Here is an 18,156-nt window from a genome sequence, read left to right as displayed (position 1 = left end):
ATTAAAAATAGCAAAAATTAGGGAAGTAAAACAAACAAAAAGAATTGAGAAAATCAGCCAAACCCAATGTCGATTTTTTGAAATGATTAATAAAGTTGATAAACCTCTAACCAGGCTAATCAAGAGGAAGAAAAAAGAAAACACAAATGCCAATCCTGGAAATAAAGGAAGGTGACTCTATTAATCTATGGACATTAAAAGGATCATTAAGGAATATGATGAAAAATTCTACATCCGTAAGTTTGATAATCTTGATAAAATAGATTAACTCCCACTAAAATTAAATTCTTACTAAAACTCAGGGCACCTAGATGGCTCAATGGTTGAGTGTCTGACTTTAGCTCATGTCATGATCCTGGGGTCCTGGGATTGAGTCCCACATCAGACTCCTCATAGGGAGCCTGCTTCTCCCCCTGCGTATGTCTCTGCCTCTCTCTCTCTGTGTGTCTCATGAATACATAAACAAAATCTTTAAAAACCTACAGAAACTCACACAAGAGAAATAGTTAATATGAATAAGCTTAGATCTATTTAAGAAATTGAATCAATAATAACCTTCCAAAAAAAGCACCAGCTGGAACAGGACTATTATTAGTTAATTCTACTCAATATTTAAGGGAACAAATTATACCAATTGTCTGCAGTACCTTCCAGAAAATAGCAGCAGAAGCAACACTTCCTAACCCATTCTATGACGCTAGGATTACTGTAATACCAAAATTAGACAAAGACATAATAACAGAAAATTATAAACCAATAACTCTCATGAACATAAATGAAAATATTTTCAACAAAATACTAATAAATCAAATCCAAATATTTATAAAAGGAATTTTATATTAAAACTTAGTATAATTTATTCCAGGTATGCAAGTCTAGCTCAATATTGAAAATTAATTAATACAATCAATCATATCACCAGTCTAAAGAAGAAAGATCCTATCAATAGATGCAGGAAAATCATCTGAAGAAAACCTAACATTCCATTTGTGAGAAACTTTCAGTAAACTAGGAATAGAAAGGAGCTTCCTCAACTTGATAAAGAATATCTATAAAAATCCTACAGCAACATCATATTTAGTTAATGAGTAAAAATGCTTTTTCCCTAAGATCAGTCTAAGGGAAGGATATCCCCTCTCACCATGCCTATGCAACATTGTGCTGGAAGACTTAGCTAATGCAAAATGACAATTAAAATGAAATAAAATTTATATAAATTGGGAACAAAGACATGAAATTATCTATAATCACAGAAGACATAATTGTCTTATGTAGAAAATTCTGAAGAATTGACATAAACAATATCCTAAACTAAAAAGCAAGTTTAAAATGGGCCAAACAGATGTCTCACCAAAGAAGGTATACAGTTGGGAAATAGCAGAAAAAAAGATGCTCAACATCATCTGTCATTAGATAATTGCAAATTGTATAGACATATATTTCCTTTCTGTGTTAACTGAGTGGGCCCAGAAGCAACCACGTTTCAGTAGCAATTAGCACACCTAGTATCCATAATGTATTTTCTAATATAATAAAATGAAAATGGAGAAAAGGCTGATTCAAGAACGGGGGCCTATAGTATGTATAATGAGTTTTCAAGAAGTAAGGAAGTATTTAAAACATTTTTAAAAATTTAAATTCAATTAGCCAATATATACTACATCATTAGTTTCAGATGTAGAGTTCAATAATTCATCAGTTACATGTAACACCCAGTGCTAACCATATCACATGCCCTCCTTAATAGCCATCCCCCAACTATCCCATCCCCCATGCACCTCCTCTCAAGCAACCTTCAGTTTGTTTCCTGTATAACAGTCTCTCATGGTTTGTCTCCATCTCTGATGACTTCACATTCAGTTTTCCCTCCCTTCCCCTATTATTCTCTGCATTATTTTGTATATTCCACATATGAGAGAAACCATATGATAACTGTCTTTCTCTGATTAACTTATTTCGCTCAGCACATAATATAGCCTCCAGTTCCATCTATGTTGATGTAAATGGTAAGTATTCATCCTTTCTGATGTCTGAGTGATATTCCATTTTGTGTGTGTGTGTATATACATATATATAAATATTAGTATAGTATTTATATTTATTATAAATATTAAATATATAATATAACATGTATATATACTAATATATAAATATTAGCATAATATTTATAACATTTATTGTAAATGCTAAATATATATATATATCTTCTTTTTTCCATTCATCTATTGATGGACATTTTGGCTCTTTCCATAGTTTGGCTCTTGTGGACACTACTGCTATAAACATTGGGGTTCATGCACCCTTTCAGATCATTACATTTGTATCTTTGAGTAAATACCTAGTAGGGCAATTGCTGGGTCACAGGGTAGCTCTATTTTCAACTTTTCAAGGAACTTCCATACTATTTTCCAGAGTGGCTCTACCACCAATAGTGTAAGAGGGCTCCCCTTTCTCTGCATCCTCGCCAACATTTGTTATTTCCTGACTTGTTAATTTTAGCCATTCTGACTGGTGTGTGGTGGTATCTCACTGCCAAGTGATGTGGAGCATTTTTTTCATGTTTCTTAGCCATTTGTGTGTCTGCTTTGGAGACATGTCTTCTGCCCATTTCTTGATTGGATTATTTGTTTTTTGGGTGTTGAAACTGGTAAGTTCTTTATAGATTTTGGCTACTAGCACTTTATCTGATATGTCATTTGCAAATATCTTCTCCCATTCCATAGGTCGCCTTTACTTTTGTTGACTGTTTCCTTTGCTGTGCAGAGGCTTTTCATCTTGATGAAGTCCCTATGGGTCATTTTTGCTTTTGTTTCCTTTGTCTTTGGAGATGTGTCTAGCAAGAAGTTGCTGTGGTCAAGGTCAAAAGGTGGCTGCCTGTGTTCTCCTCTAGGATTTTGATAGATTCCCGTCTCACATTTAGGTCTTTCATTCATTTTGAGTGTACCTTTGTGTATGGCGTAAGAAAATGGTCTAGTTTCATTCTTCTACATGAGGCTGTCTAATTTTCCCACCACCATTTTTGAAGAGACTGTCCTTTTTGAATATTCTTTCTTGCTTTGTCAAAGATTAGTTAGTTGACCATAGAGTTGAAGGTCCAATTCTGGGTTCTCCATTCTGTTCCATTGACCTATGTGTCTGTTTTTGTGCTAGTACCATACTGTCTTGATGATTACAGATTTGTAATAGTGCTTGAAGTCTGGCATCATGATACCACCAGCTTTGGCTGTTTTTCAACATTCCTCTGGCTATTCAGGGTCTTTTCTGGTTCTATACAAATTTTGGGAATATCTGTTTCAGCTCTGTGAAAAATGTTGACAGTTGTTTGCTAGAGATTGCACTGAATATATAGATTGCTGTAGGTAGCAGACATTTTAAAAATATTTATTCTTCCAGGACGCCTGGGTGGCTCAGTGGTTGAACATTTGCCTTCAGCTCAGGGCATGATCCCAGGTCCTGGGATTGAGTCCTGCATTGGGTTCCCTGTGAGGAGCCTGCTTCTTCCTTTATGTCTATGCCTCTCTCATGAATAAATAAATAAATAAGATCTTACAAAAAATATTTATTCTTCCAAATCATGAGCATGGAATGTATTTCCGTTTCTTTGTGTCCTCCTCAATTTCTCTCATAAGTGTTTTATAGTTTTTAGAGTACAGATACTTTACCTCTTTGGTTAAGTTTATTTCTGGGTATCTTATGGTTCTTGGTGCAATTGTAAATGGGATTGACTCCGTAATTTCTCTTTCTTCTGTCTTATTGTTAGTGTATAGAAATGCAACTGATTTCTGTGCATTGATTTTATATCCTGCCACTTTGGTGAATTCCTGCATGAGTTCTAGCAATTTGGGGATGGAATCTCTTGGGTTTTCCATAGAGTATCATGTCATCTGCAAAGAGTGAGAGTTTGATTTTTTTGCCCATTTGGATGCTTTTTATTTCTTTTTGTTGTCTGATTACTGAGGCTAGGAATTCTAGTCCTATGTTAAACAACAGTGGTGATAGTGGGCATCCCTGTCATGTTCCTGACCTTAGGGGAAAAGCTGTCGATTTTTCCACATTGAGAAGGATATTCACTGTGGGTTTTTGTATTTGGCTTTTCAGATATTAAGGTATGTTCCCTCTATCCCTACACTGTGAAGAGTTTGAATCAGGATATATGCTGTACTTTGTCAAATGCTTTTTCGGCAATGATTGAGAGGATCATGTGGTTCTTGTCCTTTCTTTTATTAATGTGGTATTTCACATTGATTGATTTGCTGATGTTGAACCACCCTCGCAAAATAAATCCCACTTGGTTGTGGTGAATAATCCTTTTAACGTACTCTTGGATCCTACTGGCTAGTAACTTGGTGAGAATTTTGGCATTCATGTTCATCAGGGATATCGGTCTGTAATTCTCCTTTTTGGTGGGGTCTTTGTCTACTTTGGGGATCAAGTTAATGCTGGCTTCATAGAACAAGTTTGGAAGTTTTTCTCCCATTTCCATTTTTTGAAATAGCCTCAGAAGTATATGTATCAGTTCTTTAAATGTTTGGTAGAATTCCCCTGGGAAGCCATCTGGCCCTAGAATCATTTGTTGGGAGATTTTTTATTACTGCTTTTATTTCCTTGCTGGTTATAGGTCTGTTCAGATTTTCTATTTCTTCCTGTTTCAGTTTTGGTAGTTTAAAAGTCCTTGGAACGCACTCATTTATTCCAGATTGCCTAATTTTTGCATATAGTTGCTTATTGTATGTTCTTTGTTTTTATTTCCTTGGTGTTAGTTTTGATCTCTTTCATTCATGATTTTATTAATTTGGGTCCTCCCTCTTTTCTTTTTGATAAGTCTGGCTAGGGGTTTATTGATCTTAATAATAATTGCAAAGAACCAGCTTCTAGTTTCATTGATCTGTTCTACTGTTCTTTTGGTTTCTATTTCATTGATTTCTGCTCTAATCTTTATCAGTTCTCTTCTCCTGCTTGGTTTAGGCTTTATTTGCTATTTTTTTTTCCTCCAGCTCCTTTAGGTGTAAGGTTAGCCTGTGTATGTTTGAGACTTTTCTAGTTTCTACAAGAATGTCTTATATTGCTATATACCTCCCTCTTTGGACCACACTTGCTGTAACCCAAAGGTTTTTTTTTTTTTCAAGAACATATTTATTTATTTGTGAGAGACATGGAGAGAGAGGCATAGACACAGGCAGAGGGAGAAGCAGGCCCCTTATAGGGAGCCTCATGCAGAACCCCATCCTGGTACCCCGAGGTCACACCCGAAACTGAAGGTAGATGCTCAACCACTGAGCCACCCAGGCAACCAAAACCCAAAGGTTTTGAACAATTGTGTTTTAATTTTCACTTGTTTCCATGAATTTTTAAAATTCTTCTTTAATTTTCTGGTTGACCCATTCATTATTTAGTAGGATGCTCTTTAATCTCCAACTATTTGAGTTCCTTCCAAATTTCCTCTTGTGGTTGAGTTCAAGTTACAAAATACTGTGGTCTGAAAATGTGCAGGGAATGATCCCAATCTTTTGATACCAGTTGTGACCTGATTTGTGACCTATTATGTTATCTATTCTAGAGAATGTTCCATGTGCACTTGAGAATAATGTATATTCTGTTGCTTTAGGATGGAATGCTTTGAATATATTGTGAAGTCCATCTGGCCCAGTGTGTCATTCAAAAACCCTTATTTCCTTGTTGATCATCTGCTTAGATTTTATCCTTTGTTGTGAGTGAGGTGTTAAAGTCCCTCACTATTATTGTATTATTACTGATGTCTTTCTTTAATTTTGTTATTAACTGGTTTATATACTTGGCTGCTCCCAAGTTAGGAGCTTAAATATTTATAATTATTAGATCTTGTTGGATAGACCCTTTAAGTATAACATAATGTCATTCTTCATCCCTTACTACAATCTTTGGTTTGAAATCTAATTTGTCTGATATAAGGATTACTACTTTTTTATGCTCATTGACATGATAAATGGTTCTTCACCCTCTCACTTTCAATCTGGTTGTATTTGGGTCTAAAATGAGTCTCTTTTGGAGACTCACATGCATGCTCTCTCTTTCAAATAAATAAATAAAATCTTTTTTAAAAAGAAAAAAAGAAACCAGGAGCTCATTCTTTGAAAAAATAAACAATATTCGAAAACCTCTATCCAGACTCATAAGAGAGAAAGAGAGAGAGAAAGGACTCAAGTAAACAAAATCAGAAATGAAAGAAGAGAAATAACAACGCCGAAATACAAACTATTGTAAGAGAATATTATGAAAAATCATATGCCAACAAATTGGACAACCTAGAAGAAATGGATACATTCCTAGAAACATATAACATTCCAAAAGTGAAGCCAGAAGAAATAAAAAATTTGAACAGACTGATTACAAAGAAATTAGAAACATATAACATTCCAAATTCCAAAAGTGAAGCCAGAAGAAATAAAAAATTTGAACAGACTGATTACAAACAAAGAGATTAATCAAATAAAACTTCCAACAAAGTCCAGGACCAGATCACTTCACAGCCAAATTCTATCAAACATTTCAAGAAGAGTTAATACCTATTCTTCTCAAACTATCCCAAAAAGTTGAAAAGGAAAAACTCAAATTCATCCTACAAAGCCAGTATTACCCTGATACCAAAGCCAGATAGACACTACAAAAAAAGAGAACTGCAGGTCATTATCTCTGATGAATGTGGATGAAGAATTTCTCAATAAAATACAAGCCCAAAAATCCAATAGTACAATAAAAGAATCATTCACTACAATCAAGTGAGATTTACTCTTGGGTTGTGAGGGCGGTTCAGTATTCACAAATCAATCAGTATGATACATCATATTAATAAAAGAAAGGGTAAAAAAAATAAAAATAAAATAAAGGATAAAAACTGTTTTTTAAAAAATGGTTTAAAAAAAACAGATGGAAAAAAAGCATTTGACAAAGTACAATATCCATTCATGATAAAAACCCTCAACAAGATAGGTTAGGAGGGAACATATCTCAACATAATAAAGACCTTATATGAAAAAGCCACAGCCAATATCATACTCAATAGGGAAAAAATGAGAACTTATCCCACAAAGTCAGGAAGAAGACAAGGATGTCCACTCTAACCACTTTTATTCAACATAGCACTGGAAGTCCTAGCCAGAGCAGTCAGTAAACAAAAAAGAAATAAAAGGCATCCAGATCAGCAAGGAAGAAGTAAAACTTCCCCTATTTGCAGATGACATGACATTGTATGATAGGAAAACTTAGACTCTACCAAAAGATAACTAGAACTGATAAACGAATTCAGTAAAGTCATAGGATATAAAAACAACATACAGAAATATACACTAGTAATAAAACAGCATAAAGAAAAATTACAAAAACAATCCCATTAGAACTGTACCAAAAATAATAAAATAGTAGAAATCAACTTAACCTGTACTCTGAAAATTATAAAACACTGATGAAAGACACTGAAGATGACACAAACAAAAGCAAGATATTCCATGCTCATGGAGTAGAAGAACAAATATTGTTAAAAGGTCTATATGACCCAAATAAATCTATACATAATGCAACTTCTATATCAAAACTACCAACATCATTTTTCACAAAACTGAAACAATTAATACTAAAACTTGTATGGAACCACAAAAGACCCTACATAACCAAAATAATCTTGAAAGAAAAACAAAACTGGATTCATCACAATTTTAGGACTTCAAGTTATATTACAAAGCTCTAGTAATCAGTGTGGTGTTGGCACAAAAACAAACATAAAGATCAATGGAAAGAAGAGAAATCACAAAAATAAATACACAATTATTTGGTCAAGTAATCTTTGAAAAAGGAGGAAAGTATATACAACAGGAAAAATGCAGTCTCTTCAATGAATGGTATTGGGAGAACTGGACAGCTACATGCAAAAGAATGAAACTGCACTACTTTCTAACACCACACACAGAAATAAGATCAAAATGTATTAAAGCCCTAAATGTGAAACGTGAAACCATACAAAAATAGAAGAGAGAAGAGGCAGTAATTTATTTGACATCAGCCACTGAAATATTTTTCTAAATATTTCTACTGAGGCAAAGGAAATAAAAGCAAAAATAAACTATTGGGACTTCATCAAAATAAAATGCTCCTGTGGAGCAAAGGAAACAACAAAACTAAATGGCAACCTACAGAATGGGAGAAGATATTTTTAAATGACATATCCAATAAAAGGTTAGTACCTAAAATATATAAAAACCTGATAGAGCTCAACACCCTAAAATGGGAACAAGTTATGAATAGACTTTTCTCCAAAAAAGACATTCAGGTGGCTAACAGACACATGAAAAGATGCCCAACATCACTCATCATCAGGAAAATATAAATCAAAACTACAATGAAGTATCACCTCACACCTGTCAAAACAGATAAAATCAACAATACAAGAGACAAGTGTTGGCAAGGATGTGGAGAAAAGGAACTCTTGTGTATTCTTGGTGGGAAGGCAAACTGGTGAAGCAACTGAGGAAAACAATATGAAAGTTCCTCAAAAAGTTAAAATAGAACTATCCTATGATCCAGTAATCATATTACTGGGTATTTACCCAAAGGAGACAAATATACTAACTCAAAAGGATACATGTACCCCTCTGTTTACAGGAACATTTTCTACAATAGCCAAATTAAGGAAACAGCTTACGTGTATCAACGAATGAGTGGATAAAGAAGATGTGGTGTGTGTGCATTTATGTATATATACATACTATGGGATATTACTCAGCCATAAAAAGGAATGAAATCTTGCCATTTGCAACAACATCAATGGAGCTAGAGAGTTTTATGCTAAGTGAAATAAGTTAGTCAGAGATGACAAATACCATATGATTTCACATATATGTGGAATTTAAGAAATAAATAAATGAGCAGATGGGAAAGAGAGAGATTCTCATTTACCTATTTTGCCTTCCCTGGAAACCAAGAGTTTGTTCTCTGTTTTTATAAGACTATTTCTTTTGTTTTGTTTTGTTCTAGATATAATATGTAAATAATATTATATGGTATTTATCTTTTTCTGATTTATTCTAATTAACATAATACCTTCTAGGTCTATAATATAATATAATATCTGTCTGATTTATTCTAATTAACATAATACCTTCTAGGTCTATCCATGCTATAACAAATGACAAGATTTCATTCTTTTTTATGGCTCAGTAACATTAGATAGATAGATAGATAGATAGATAGATAGATAGATAGATAGATAGATAGGTGATAGATAGATGATAGATACATATGTGTATATATATGTGTGTGTGTGTGTGTGTGTGTGTGTGTGTATACACTTACATACACACACCACATTTTTACCCATTCATCTATTGATGGACACTTAGGTTGCTTCCATACCTTGGCTGTTATAAATGCTGCAATGAACATAAGAGTCCATATATCTTTTTAAATTAGCATTTTTAATCAAAATCTTAGCAAATGTGTTTGTGGAATTTGACAAGTTATTTCAAAATTTAAGTGGAAATACAAAAGTTAAGTTTAAGCAAAAGAATTAAAGTAGAATGGTATTCAAATTGAAGAATAATCACTAAGTTGAATACTACATAACAGTAAAAGTAATAAACTATAGTTACAAGTAACATAGATGAAATTTATAAATATAACATTGAGCAAATGAAGCCAAACACAGACAAACATATATATATAGGATATCACTTCTATAATTTTCTAAACAACAGACAGAACTAATCCAAGGTGTCTGAAATCAAGACAGTATTACACCTAGGGGTTAGGTAATGATTGAAAGGTAAAACAAGGAGATTTCTGTGGTACTAGTAATTTTCTGTTTCTTGATTTTTGTGTTACATGGGTATAAAATTATTTCATTTATAACATTACACAGGGTTTTTTTTAAATGTGGGTTTTTTTTAAGATTTTACTTTTAAGTTATCTCTATACTCCTGCTTGGGGTATAGGGATACCCAGCTAGAGCCCACAACCCTATGCTCAAGAGTTGCGTGCTCCACCAACTAAGCCAGCCAGTTGACCCTACACAGATTCTTGATTTGGTAACATTTACATACACACCAAAAAGAAAAGAAATAAGGAAGTTTTTAAAGTACCGATAAGGAATGATCTTTAGAATAAACTACAAAGAGGATGAAACAAGGTACAAAACTGTATAACATGCTACACTTTGTGTAACAGAAATATATATTTCCATATTTGCTTATATATACATTAGGAAGAAAATTATGTTACATATAGTTGCCTTACTGTGTATATAATGAATCTCTGGAAAGATATAGTAAATTATTAAGTAACACTACTTGCCTCCATTGATGGCCACTAAGTGTCCATCACTATAATAGATAAATCCTTCACTATCTATACAACTTACATTTTTTTGAATGTCAAATCAGGTTGATTTATTCAAGAAAACTTTAAAATGTACATAATGCCAATTAACTATAAAAGCAATACTGTATTTTAAAATGGGGTTATAGGCACGCCTGGGTGGCTCAGTGGTTGCGCGCCTGCCTTTGGCTCAGGGCGTGATCCTGTGGTCCCGGGATTGAGTCCCACATCAGGCTCCCTGCAAGGAGCCTGCTTCTCCCTCTGCCTCTGTCTTTGCCTGTCTCTCTCTGTGTCTCTCATGAATAAATAAATAAAATCTTTAAAATAAACAAATAAATAAATAAATAAAATAGGGATATAAATTTCCCCAAAAGCCATTTTTGATAGATCAAGTTTGCTAGATAATTTCATAAATTATAAGGTTCTTAAAATATCCTTTCTCTGAAGCTTAGCTAATATTCCTTAGTAGTATTTTGATGATATTAATTAGCAGAACACCACAGATAGAAAAAAACCTCTAATATAATAAGTACAAATAATTTAATGTCTTTGTGTCATAGTATACCTATGAATTCATTTTGAAAACCACATAAAACAATTCTATGCCTTTCCCACCATTATTCAATTTATGATTAGTGATAGGAAGGACTATTAACATGCCTAAAATAGGTCTTATTTTATTTGTTTTCAGATCATGTAGCATAGAAATCAAAACAGTTATTCTTACATATTTAGATTTAAAATCAGATTTGAGGGTGCCTGGGTAGCTCAGTCAGTTAAATATCTGCCTTTGGCTCAGGTCCAGATCCAGAGTTCTGGGACAAGCCCCACATCGGGCTCCCTGCTCAGTGGGGAGTCTGCCTCTCCCTCTCCATTTCCCTCTCTCTGCAAAGCTTCACACACCCTGCCCCCCACCCTGCCTTGGGTTCATGCTCTCTCCCCTCTCTCTTTCTCTCAAATAAATAAAATCTTTTAAAAATTTTTAAAAATAAAATCAGATTTGAAAGAAATCCAAGGATCATTCCCCAGAAGCAGATGAAATATATAAACCTATTTCTTAACAGTTACTGCCTTCAAAGACTATAAGATCAAGGACTAAAGGTTCCCCATAAAAAATAAATAAATAAAAACCTAAAATGTATAGCATAAATTGTGTAAATTAAATATGTATATACAAACATAAGGATATATAGAAATTTACATAGTTAACTGGCTAATTGAAGAAACCTTAGAGTTCCAAAAGATACTTGGTTAAATTCTCCTTTACAGATTAAGCTTCCATCCACCATACATTTAAAAAATATTTCCTCCTACAGCAATGATTATTGAAATGATTATTTCAATTTAAAATAATGATTATTTTCAAATTCAAGATAATGAATTTATCTTTATCAAAAAATATCCTATTTTTTGTAAGCATTAATATGAGCAATGCCTGCAAAATTCTATGATTTTAAACTTGTCCAAAATATATCAGCTTGGTCTTTTATGGTGCTAACAGTTAAATCTACATCAATTGAGATAATAAAATTATAACTGAAAATCATCACCATCAATTATTTCTTTCCCCTACCTCCCAAAGGACCATATAGGGACTGGAACATTTCCCTCAACATTCCAACTGTGAGGGTAAAAAACCGATTTTGTCCATATACACAAAAGTGTGGGGCCAGATCTACTCAAATTGTTGAAACAAACAAAATCTTACAAACAGAGAAAGAGATAAAATCAAGATGTCAACATCTGGTAGGTAATATTTTTAGCGGTAAAAAACAGGGATAGTGTAACAACTCTTAACTGATCTTTATATTTTTCAATATCCTGAAAATTCTGCTGCATTACTTAATTTAAAATTTAAGATAAAATAACCAAAACTCGATCTAATCTAAATAAAGAAATTCTATCTGGTTTTAGCAGACTCTAATATATAAATTCCCTCCTCTCAAAATATACTGGAATTAATAAAAATTTCCACTGATTCTGAATCCTAAAATACTATAGACATAATACTTATGAATATTACTCAGAATATTGAGGGTGAATGATTTAAATAGTATAGTATGCACAAAATTAGAAAAAGCAAAACTTTAGATTAAAAATGCCTAACTGCCATCCTTTTTTCTTACATACTTAGAAAAACAGATTTACTTCATTAAACTCTGCCCATATAGTGATGATTCTGTATTAAACTATCCATTCAACAAAATAAAATAAGCACTGTCTTGAGTTCTCAGCAGTGACTACCTGCCTCATTATTCACCTACCTCAGTTTGAATAGTACTTGCTAATGTTTGTAAATTTACTTCTCAGGGGTTTCTTTTTCTTTCATTAACATCAAATTTTCCTGTGATGGCCCTTCTCAATTCACTGCAAAGAGTTAGATTGTTTTCCAAATAATAAACAAATATCAGGTTATTTTTCAGTTAAATTACAGAGATAGATAATAAAATACAAATTTTACTTCCTCGCCAGGTGGATTATCAATTAAGTAGATGTGAATTACGTTCTAGGTCTAATTGACACCAACAGTAGAAGCAATAAAATTTGGTAGTTTGTTACCAATAAAATCTAGTAATTTTCTCCATATCCACTCAATTAATTTTCTCTTTCTGATTATTAATATTTCATTCTAAAATGGGGGGATCTATACTCTGATCAAATTATCATCTTGGAAAACGTTAAGCTTGGATGTGTAGTACTGTTCAACACTTAGTACCAACATATTTGGACTAAGTGTCTTTTATGACACTTTTGACTCAGTATTTTTTTTTCATGTTAACATATTTAAGTAAAAGACTTTAGTGTAGGACATAACTTCCATGATCAAAAGGAGTAAAAAGGTTTTAGCATTTACTTGACTTTTAACCTTAGGTCTGAGTTTTCAGCACCATGGCCTACGGAAAAAAAAATACATCATTGCTGCAGTGCCAGTTTATAGCAAAAACAAAAATGTTAGGAGTTCCCCATTAGATTGAATCTAATTAATTATGAATTATCTATGAAAATAAACTACTATAAAAGCAAGCATAACATCAACTTATTCCTAGATATTAAGATTATGAAAAAAACTAGTCTTTCAAAAGTTAACCTGAAACTTCTCAGGAAATACTTTTTTCATACATCAGGAAATTGTTTAACTCAGACATTCTTACCGTTCTCGGTTAAATTTAAGAGAATGAAGAATAGCTGGCCTTTTTTGTCTAAGATTCCACAAATGAAGTGTATCATCTGAACTTGCACTAACCAAAGCACCCTGAAACAAAAAGAAGACAAAGTAAGTGAGCTACTTCCTTAAGAGTTTTTTGTTAAGCAAAAATAATAAGCGAATTTACTGAAGTTTTCACTACTTGAAGAGCTATTTCTATCTATATAACCTAGAAATACAAGGAAAAACAATTGTATATACTTCAATCAGGAAGGCTAAGAATGCTGAGTAGATGAGGAAGTGAATTACTGCATATAAATCGGTCAGAATAACTAGCTCAAGGAATATGCATTTAACACTAGAGAGAAACAATTATTGAAGCATCATTATGATATTAAGGATTTTTGTATTTTGTTTGGGAAAAACTAAGTTTAAATTTCTTATTTCTAATATTCACACACATACTATGTAGCTTCCAGAAAAGAAAATATCCAACCCAGTTTTAAAATTGCAATATGGTCATATAAAAATTCACCATTATAAGAACTTTCTGTACAGTTGGAAAATATATATTCTCTCTACAAAGTATATTTGGTATAATTTATTTTCAATAAGTAATTTGTTCCAAGAAGCTTCATCAATAATAAAAGAAAACATCTTTAATGAAAGAAAACATTTATCCAGCTAGCATTCAGTATAACTACAAAATACTAAGATATGTTTTACATTACATCCAAATACAGATGAATCATATTTCAAATACAATAGGATGTTTCCTACCTCTTAATATGGCAAACACCATAAGGGCATATAAGGGCAGATAACTAACTGCCATATATGATTTCAAACATATATGCTTAAGTTATTTCCTTGATTTAAGTAACATCTTAAACTCTGGTCAGAACTTTTACTATTATGAGTTTCCCAGCTAAAAATGCCAATGCTTGCCCTCTGACAAAGCCTGACAGTATTCTAGAGTACTAAATGTGTTCTATAAAAGAGATCTTGCGGAATCATGGTATCCTGATTTATTCAAAATTCTTTTCAGATTTTGCAAAGTAATTTGCTACAAGTATAACCTTTCATAGTTTATAATATTGACCACAGATATCAAAATGACTATCCCATTTAGAGGATCAGATATAGTTATATTGAAGTTCCTAGAATTTATTTCTTTAGGAATTAAAGGAGAGAAGATAGAAACTGTTCTAGAAGACCGTATAGGTTCCCAAGATGAAAATGTTCATGTATTCTATCATGCTTCACTTCATATTGTGTACCGATGGTTTTAGGCTCAGAGAATATCTTTTAAAATACAAATCATAATCCCAGAGTATGTCCATTAAAATACTTTTTAAGGGACACCTAGGTGGCTCAGTGGTTGAACGTCTGCCTTCAGCTCAGGGCATGATCCCAGGTCCAGGGACAGAGTCCCACTTTGGACTCCCTATGAGGAGCCTGCTTCTCCCTCTGCCTATGTCTCTCTCTCTCTCTCTGTGTTTCTCATGAATAAATAAATTCTTTAAAAAATATATTTTTTAAATGTATGTAATTTGCATATTTGTATGTAAGTACATAAAACCACGTTAAAAGAGGTATATATTGATATATACATTTTAACATGAACACATAGAAGATTATATTCCATTCAACAAAATATACTCTATACGTGCCTTGAGGAATTTTATGTTTGTTTGCTTGTTTTATATATAAACCATCCCCAAATGTTACTTATATACAAACTCAAATGTTACTGGAATTGCATGCAAGTGCTTGATAAGCTCATTTTTTGTTTGTTTGTTTGTTTGTTTATATACAGGATACTGATTGCTTTTCTAAAGATAATGGAAATTTGCTTAGTATTAGGGTGAGAATAGAACATGATATATAAAATTAATAAAACTTTCTCAAATAGTTATGTGCTATACCAAAGATATGATATGCCAAAGGCAATGGAATTAAAGCAGCATATATTCAATAATATCAGTGTGATAGCCAAATAAATTAAGGAAGGAAGTTAGTATTATTAATTCTTAGGTAAAATATGAAGTAACATCATTTTGGAGGGATGCGAACAGGACCACTGAGCATAACAATACCAAAAGAGATTATAAGACACATGAAAGTGAGCACACCAGCAGGTTGTCTAGGGCTTACTTACAAAGCAAAATAAATCTATAAGAAGCACAAATAATAAAGATCTGTAAAAAGATTAAAAACTGAATAAAAACACCAGCCATGAGGCAGAGACTAAGAAGTTTGGTGGGAAAAGGTAAAGAAACTGATGTGAGGGCAGCCTGGGTGGCTCAGCGATTTAGCGCCGCATCAGCCCAGGCCCTGATCCTGGAGACCCGGAATCGAGTCCCACGTCGGGCTCCCTGCATGGACCCTGCTTCTCCCTCTGCCTGTGTCTCTGCCTCTCTCTCCCTCCCTCTCTCCCTCTGTGTCTCTCATGAATAAATAAAATAAGTAAAATCTTAAAAAAAAAAAAGAAAGAGAAAGAAAGAAAGAAAGAAAGAAAGAAAGAAAGAAAGAAAGAAAGGAAAGAAAGAAAAAGAAAGAAAGAAGAAAAAGAAAAAGAAAGAAAGAAAGAAGAAAGAAAGAAAGAAAGAAAGAAAGAAAGAAAGAAAGAAAGAAAGAAAGAAAAAGAAAGAAAGAAAGAAAGAAAGAAAGAAAGAAAGAGAAAGAAAGAAAGAAAGAAAGAAAAGAAAGAAAGAAAGAAAGAAAGAAAGAAAGAAAGAAAGAAAAAGAAAGAAAGAAACTGATGTGAGATGGATCAGGGTGATTATTTCAGGCTAGGCAATGTAACATCTGAAGGATGTTGATGGTTTGTCTTTTTACTTAGTTATTCAGCACAGAAGCAAACTTAGGGACTTTAAGATGATTCTCAGAGGATGGAAACTAGAGAAAATCACCTAGAAACAAGTCATGTCTGCTAGGACACAGCCATGCAGAGGGCAAAGGCTGAGATCTCTACACGAGGAGCTACAGAGTAACACTGAGAGTTCAAAAAGGTTGGCGTTCTAAATACTAATGACAAATATTACAATAAAATATTTAATTTCTCTTTTCTTCCTTATCTCCCTCTCTCATTGTGATACCTCATAGCAAGTACACCTACAATGTAAAATATGCTAGGTTTGTCAATAAGGAGAATCTCACTGCCTTCTGACAAAGATTTTGGGCCAAGAGAAGTAAAAGGTGGACATCCACCAACATCACAAATTTTTCATGTCTTAAAGGTCTCTGATACAAAATTCCTATGAACCATTTTACTGATGTTTAGGATTATAAAATTCTTAGAGAAAAACATATATGAAATATATGGAGATACTGAATAAAAGATCATTCATACCATGAGAAAACAACCAGTAGTACTTCATTTTTTTTTCTCAAGGCATTGAGTTTCATCTGCTAAGTGCTTGAATTTGGTATGAAACAAATTTTAAAGCACTTTTGCAATGACTGGCTCACTAAACTTAAAATAGCTCAAAAAGACATAATGATCCATTTAAAATATTAATAAAAAGGAGTCCAGAAGGCTTAATAAGTCTTCAACCTATAGAAGATCTGCATGCATTCTGAGCTTTATAAGTATATATTTGTCTTTGGGAAGTTCATTACCATAGGTCTATTAAGAATAAGGGATAAGATAGGGAGCCAAATGTCATAATAGCTATGGATATATAAATAAATACAAATGCATCTAGTACCAATAAATATATCTGAATATGTATTCAGATAGAAGAACCCATAGATAAATAACTGAAAAAGTTATTTCAGGAAAGATAAGGCCAAAACATGAAGCTAGTACTGATTATAAATTTAAGTTGGTAGGCAAAAGAAAAGTTTAATAGTCAATGAAGCAATCAGAGTTTTAATAATTTTTAAAAAGCATGTGAATAATTAATCTGTAAATTATGCTACATAAAAATAACAATCTTTTGGCATATGCAACCTTTTTCCTTTAAAATTTAATAAATTCACAAATACTGATATAGTGTTTTATAAGAAATATGTCCATGAACAAAAATATTGCATACATATATATCTTTAAACATTTAGAACATATGAAAAACAGCATTTAAATAAAATAATATATTTTTATATATCATAATATAAAAAAGATCACATCAACTAATCTAGTGTGTATGTGCACATCACTGTGACAGTCAAGAAAATCCTTACCTCATTGATCAAGAATTGGAGCTGCAGGACAGCTGCACCACTTTCATGTTGGCAATAACAATCAACGCCAGGTCTCCCGAGTCTAATATAATAAACGTCAAGGATTCTAACATTTTAATTAGTACTAATATTAGTGAGTAAAGTAAAAACTAACTTACTTAGCATCTAATGTTTTGCTTTTTAGTTATCCTTATTTTTGTAAATGGTCAAAAAATCTTAGTTGATGCAAATTACATAATATATAATACAGGGCATTAACAAAATGGCCAAATAGGGCATCTTTGCACATATCCCTTCCTCAACAACAATAATTTGCCATCCATGCACAGACAAAAGTGCCTCCCAGGAAGCTCCTAGATCCAGATAGGAGACTGTGAAACTCCAATGCAGTCCAAGAATGAAGAGAGTTGTTTTGAGGAGGTAGGCTTATACCAGACAGCTGATTTACTGATTATAGTCTCAGCTACAGAAACAGAAATGGC

The 18,156-nt window shown here is 32.8% G+C and overlaps 1 protein-coding gene across 6 annotated transcripts in view; it reads right to left on the bottom strand.

The window, feature by feature from the left end:
- STXBP5L (syntaxin binding protein 5 like) overlaps positions 1-18,156 on the bottom strand; it is a 379,914-nt gene that overhangs the window by 256,465 nt on the left and 105,293 nt on the right. For all 6 annotated transcript variants that reach the window (XM_038582977.1, XM_038582980.1, XM_038582976.1 and 3 more), the window contains exons 4-5: positions 17,675-17,756; positions 13,494-13,594 (exon numbers count right to left, since the gene is read on the bottom strand). In XM_038582977.1, coding sequence (XP_038438905.1) covers positions 13,494-13,594; positions 17,675-17,756 — 183 coding nt within the window. The remainder of the gene's footprint in view (positions 1-13,493; positions 13,595-17,674; positions 17,757-18,156) is intronic.

This window comes from Canis lupus, chromosome 33 (genome assembly GCF_011100685.1).
Source record: "Canis lupus familiaris isolate Mischka breed German Shepherd chromosome 33, alternate assembly UU_Cfam_GSD_1.0, whole genome shotgun sequence".
Lineage (NCBI taxonomy): Eukaryota > Metazoa > Chordata > Mammalia > Carnivora > Canidae > Canis > Canis lupus.
This window is presented reverse-complemented; position numbering and strand designations above follow the sequence as displayed.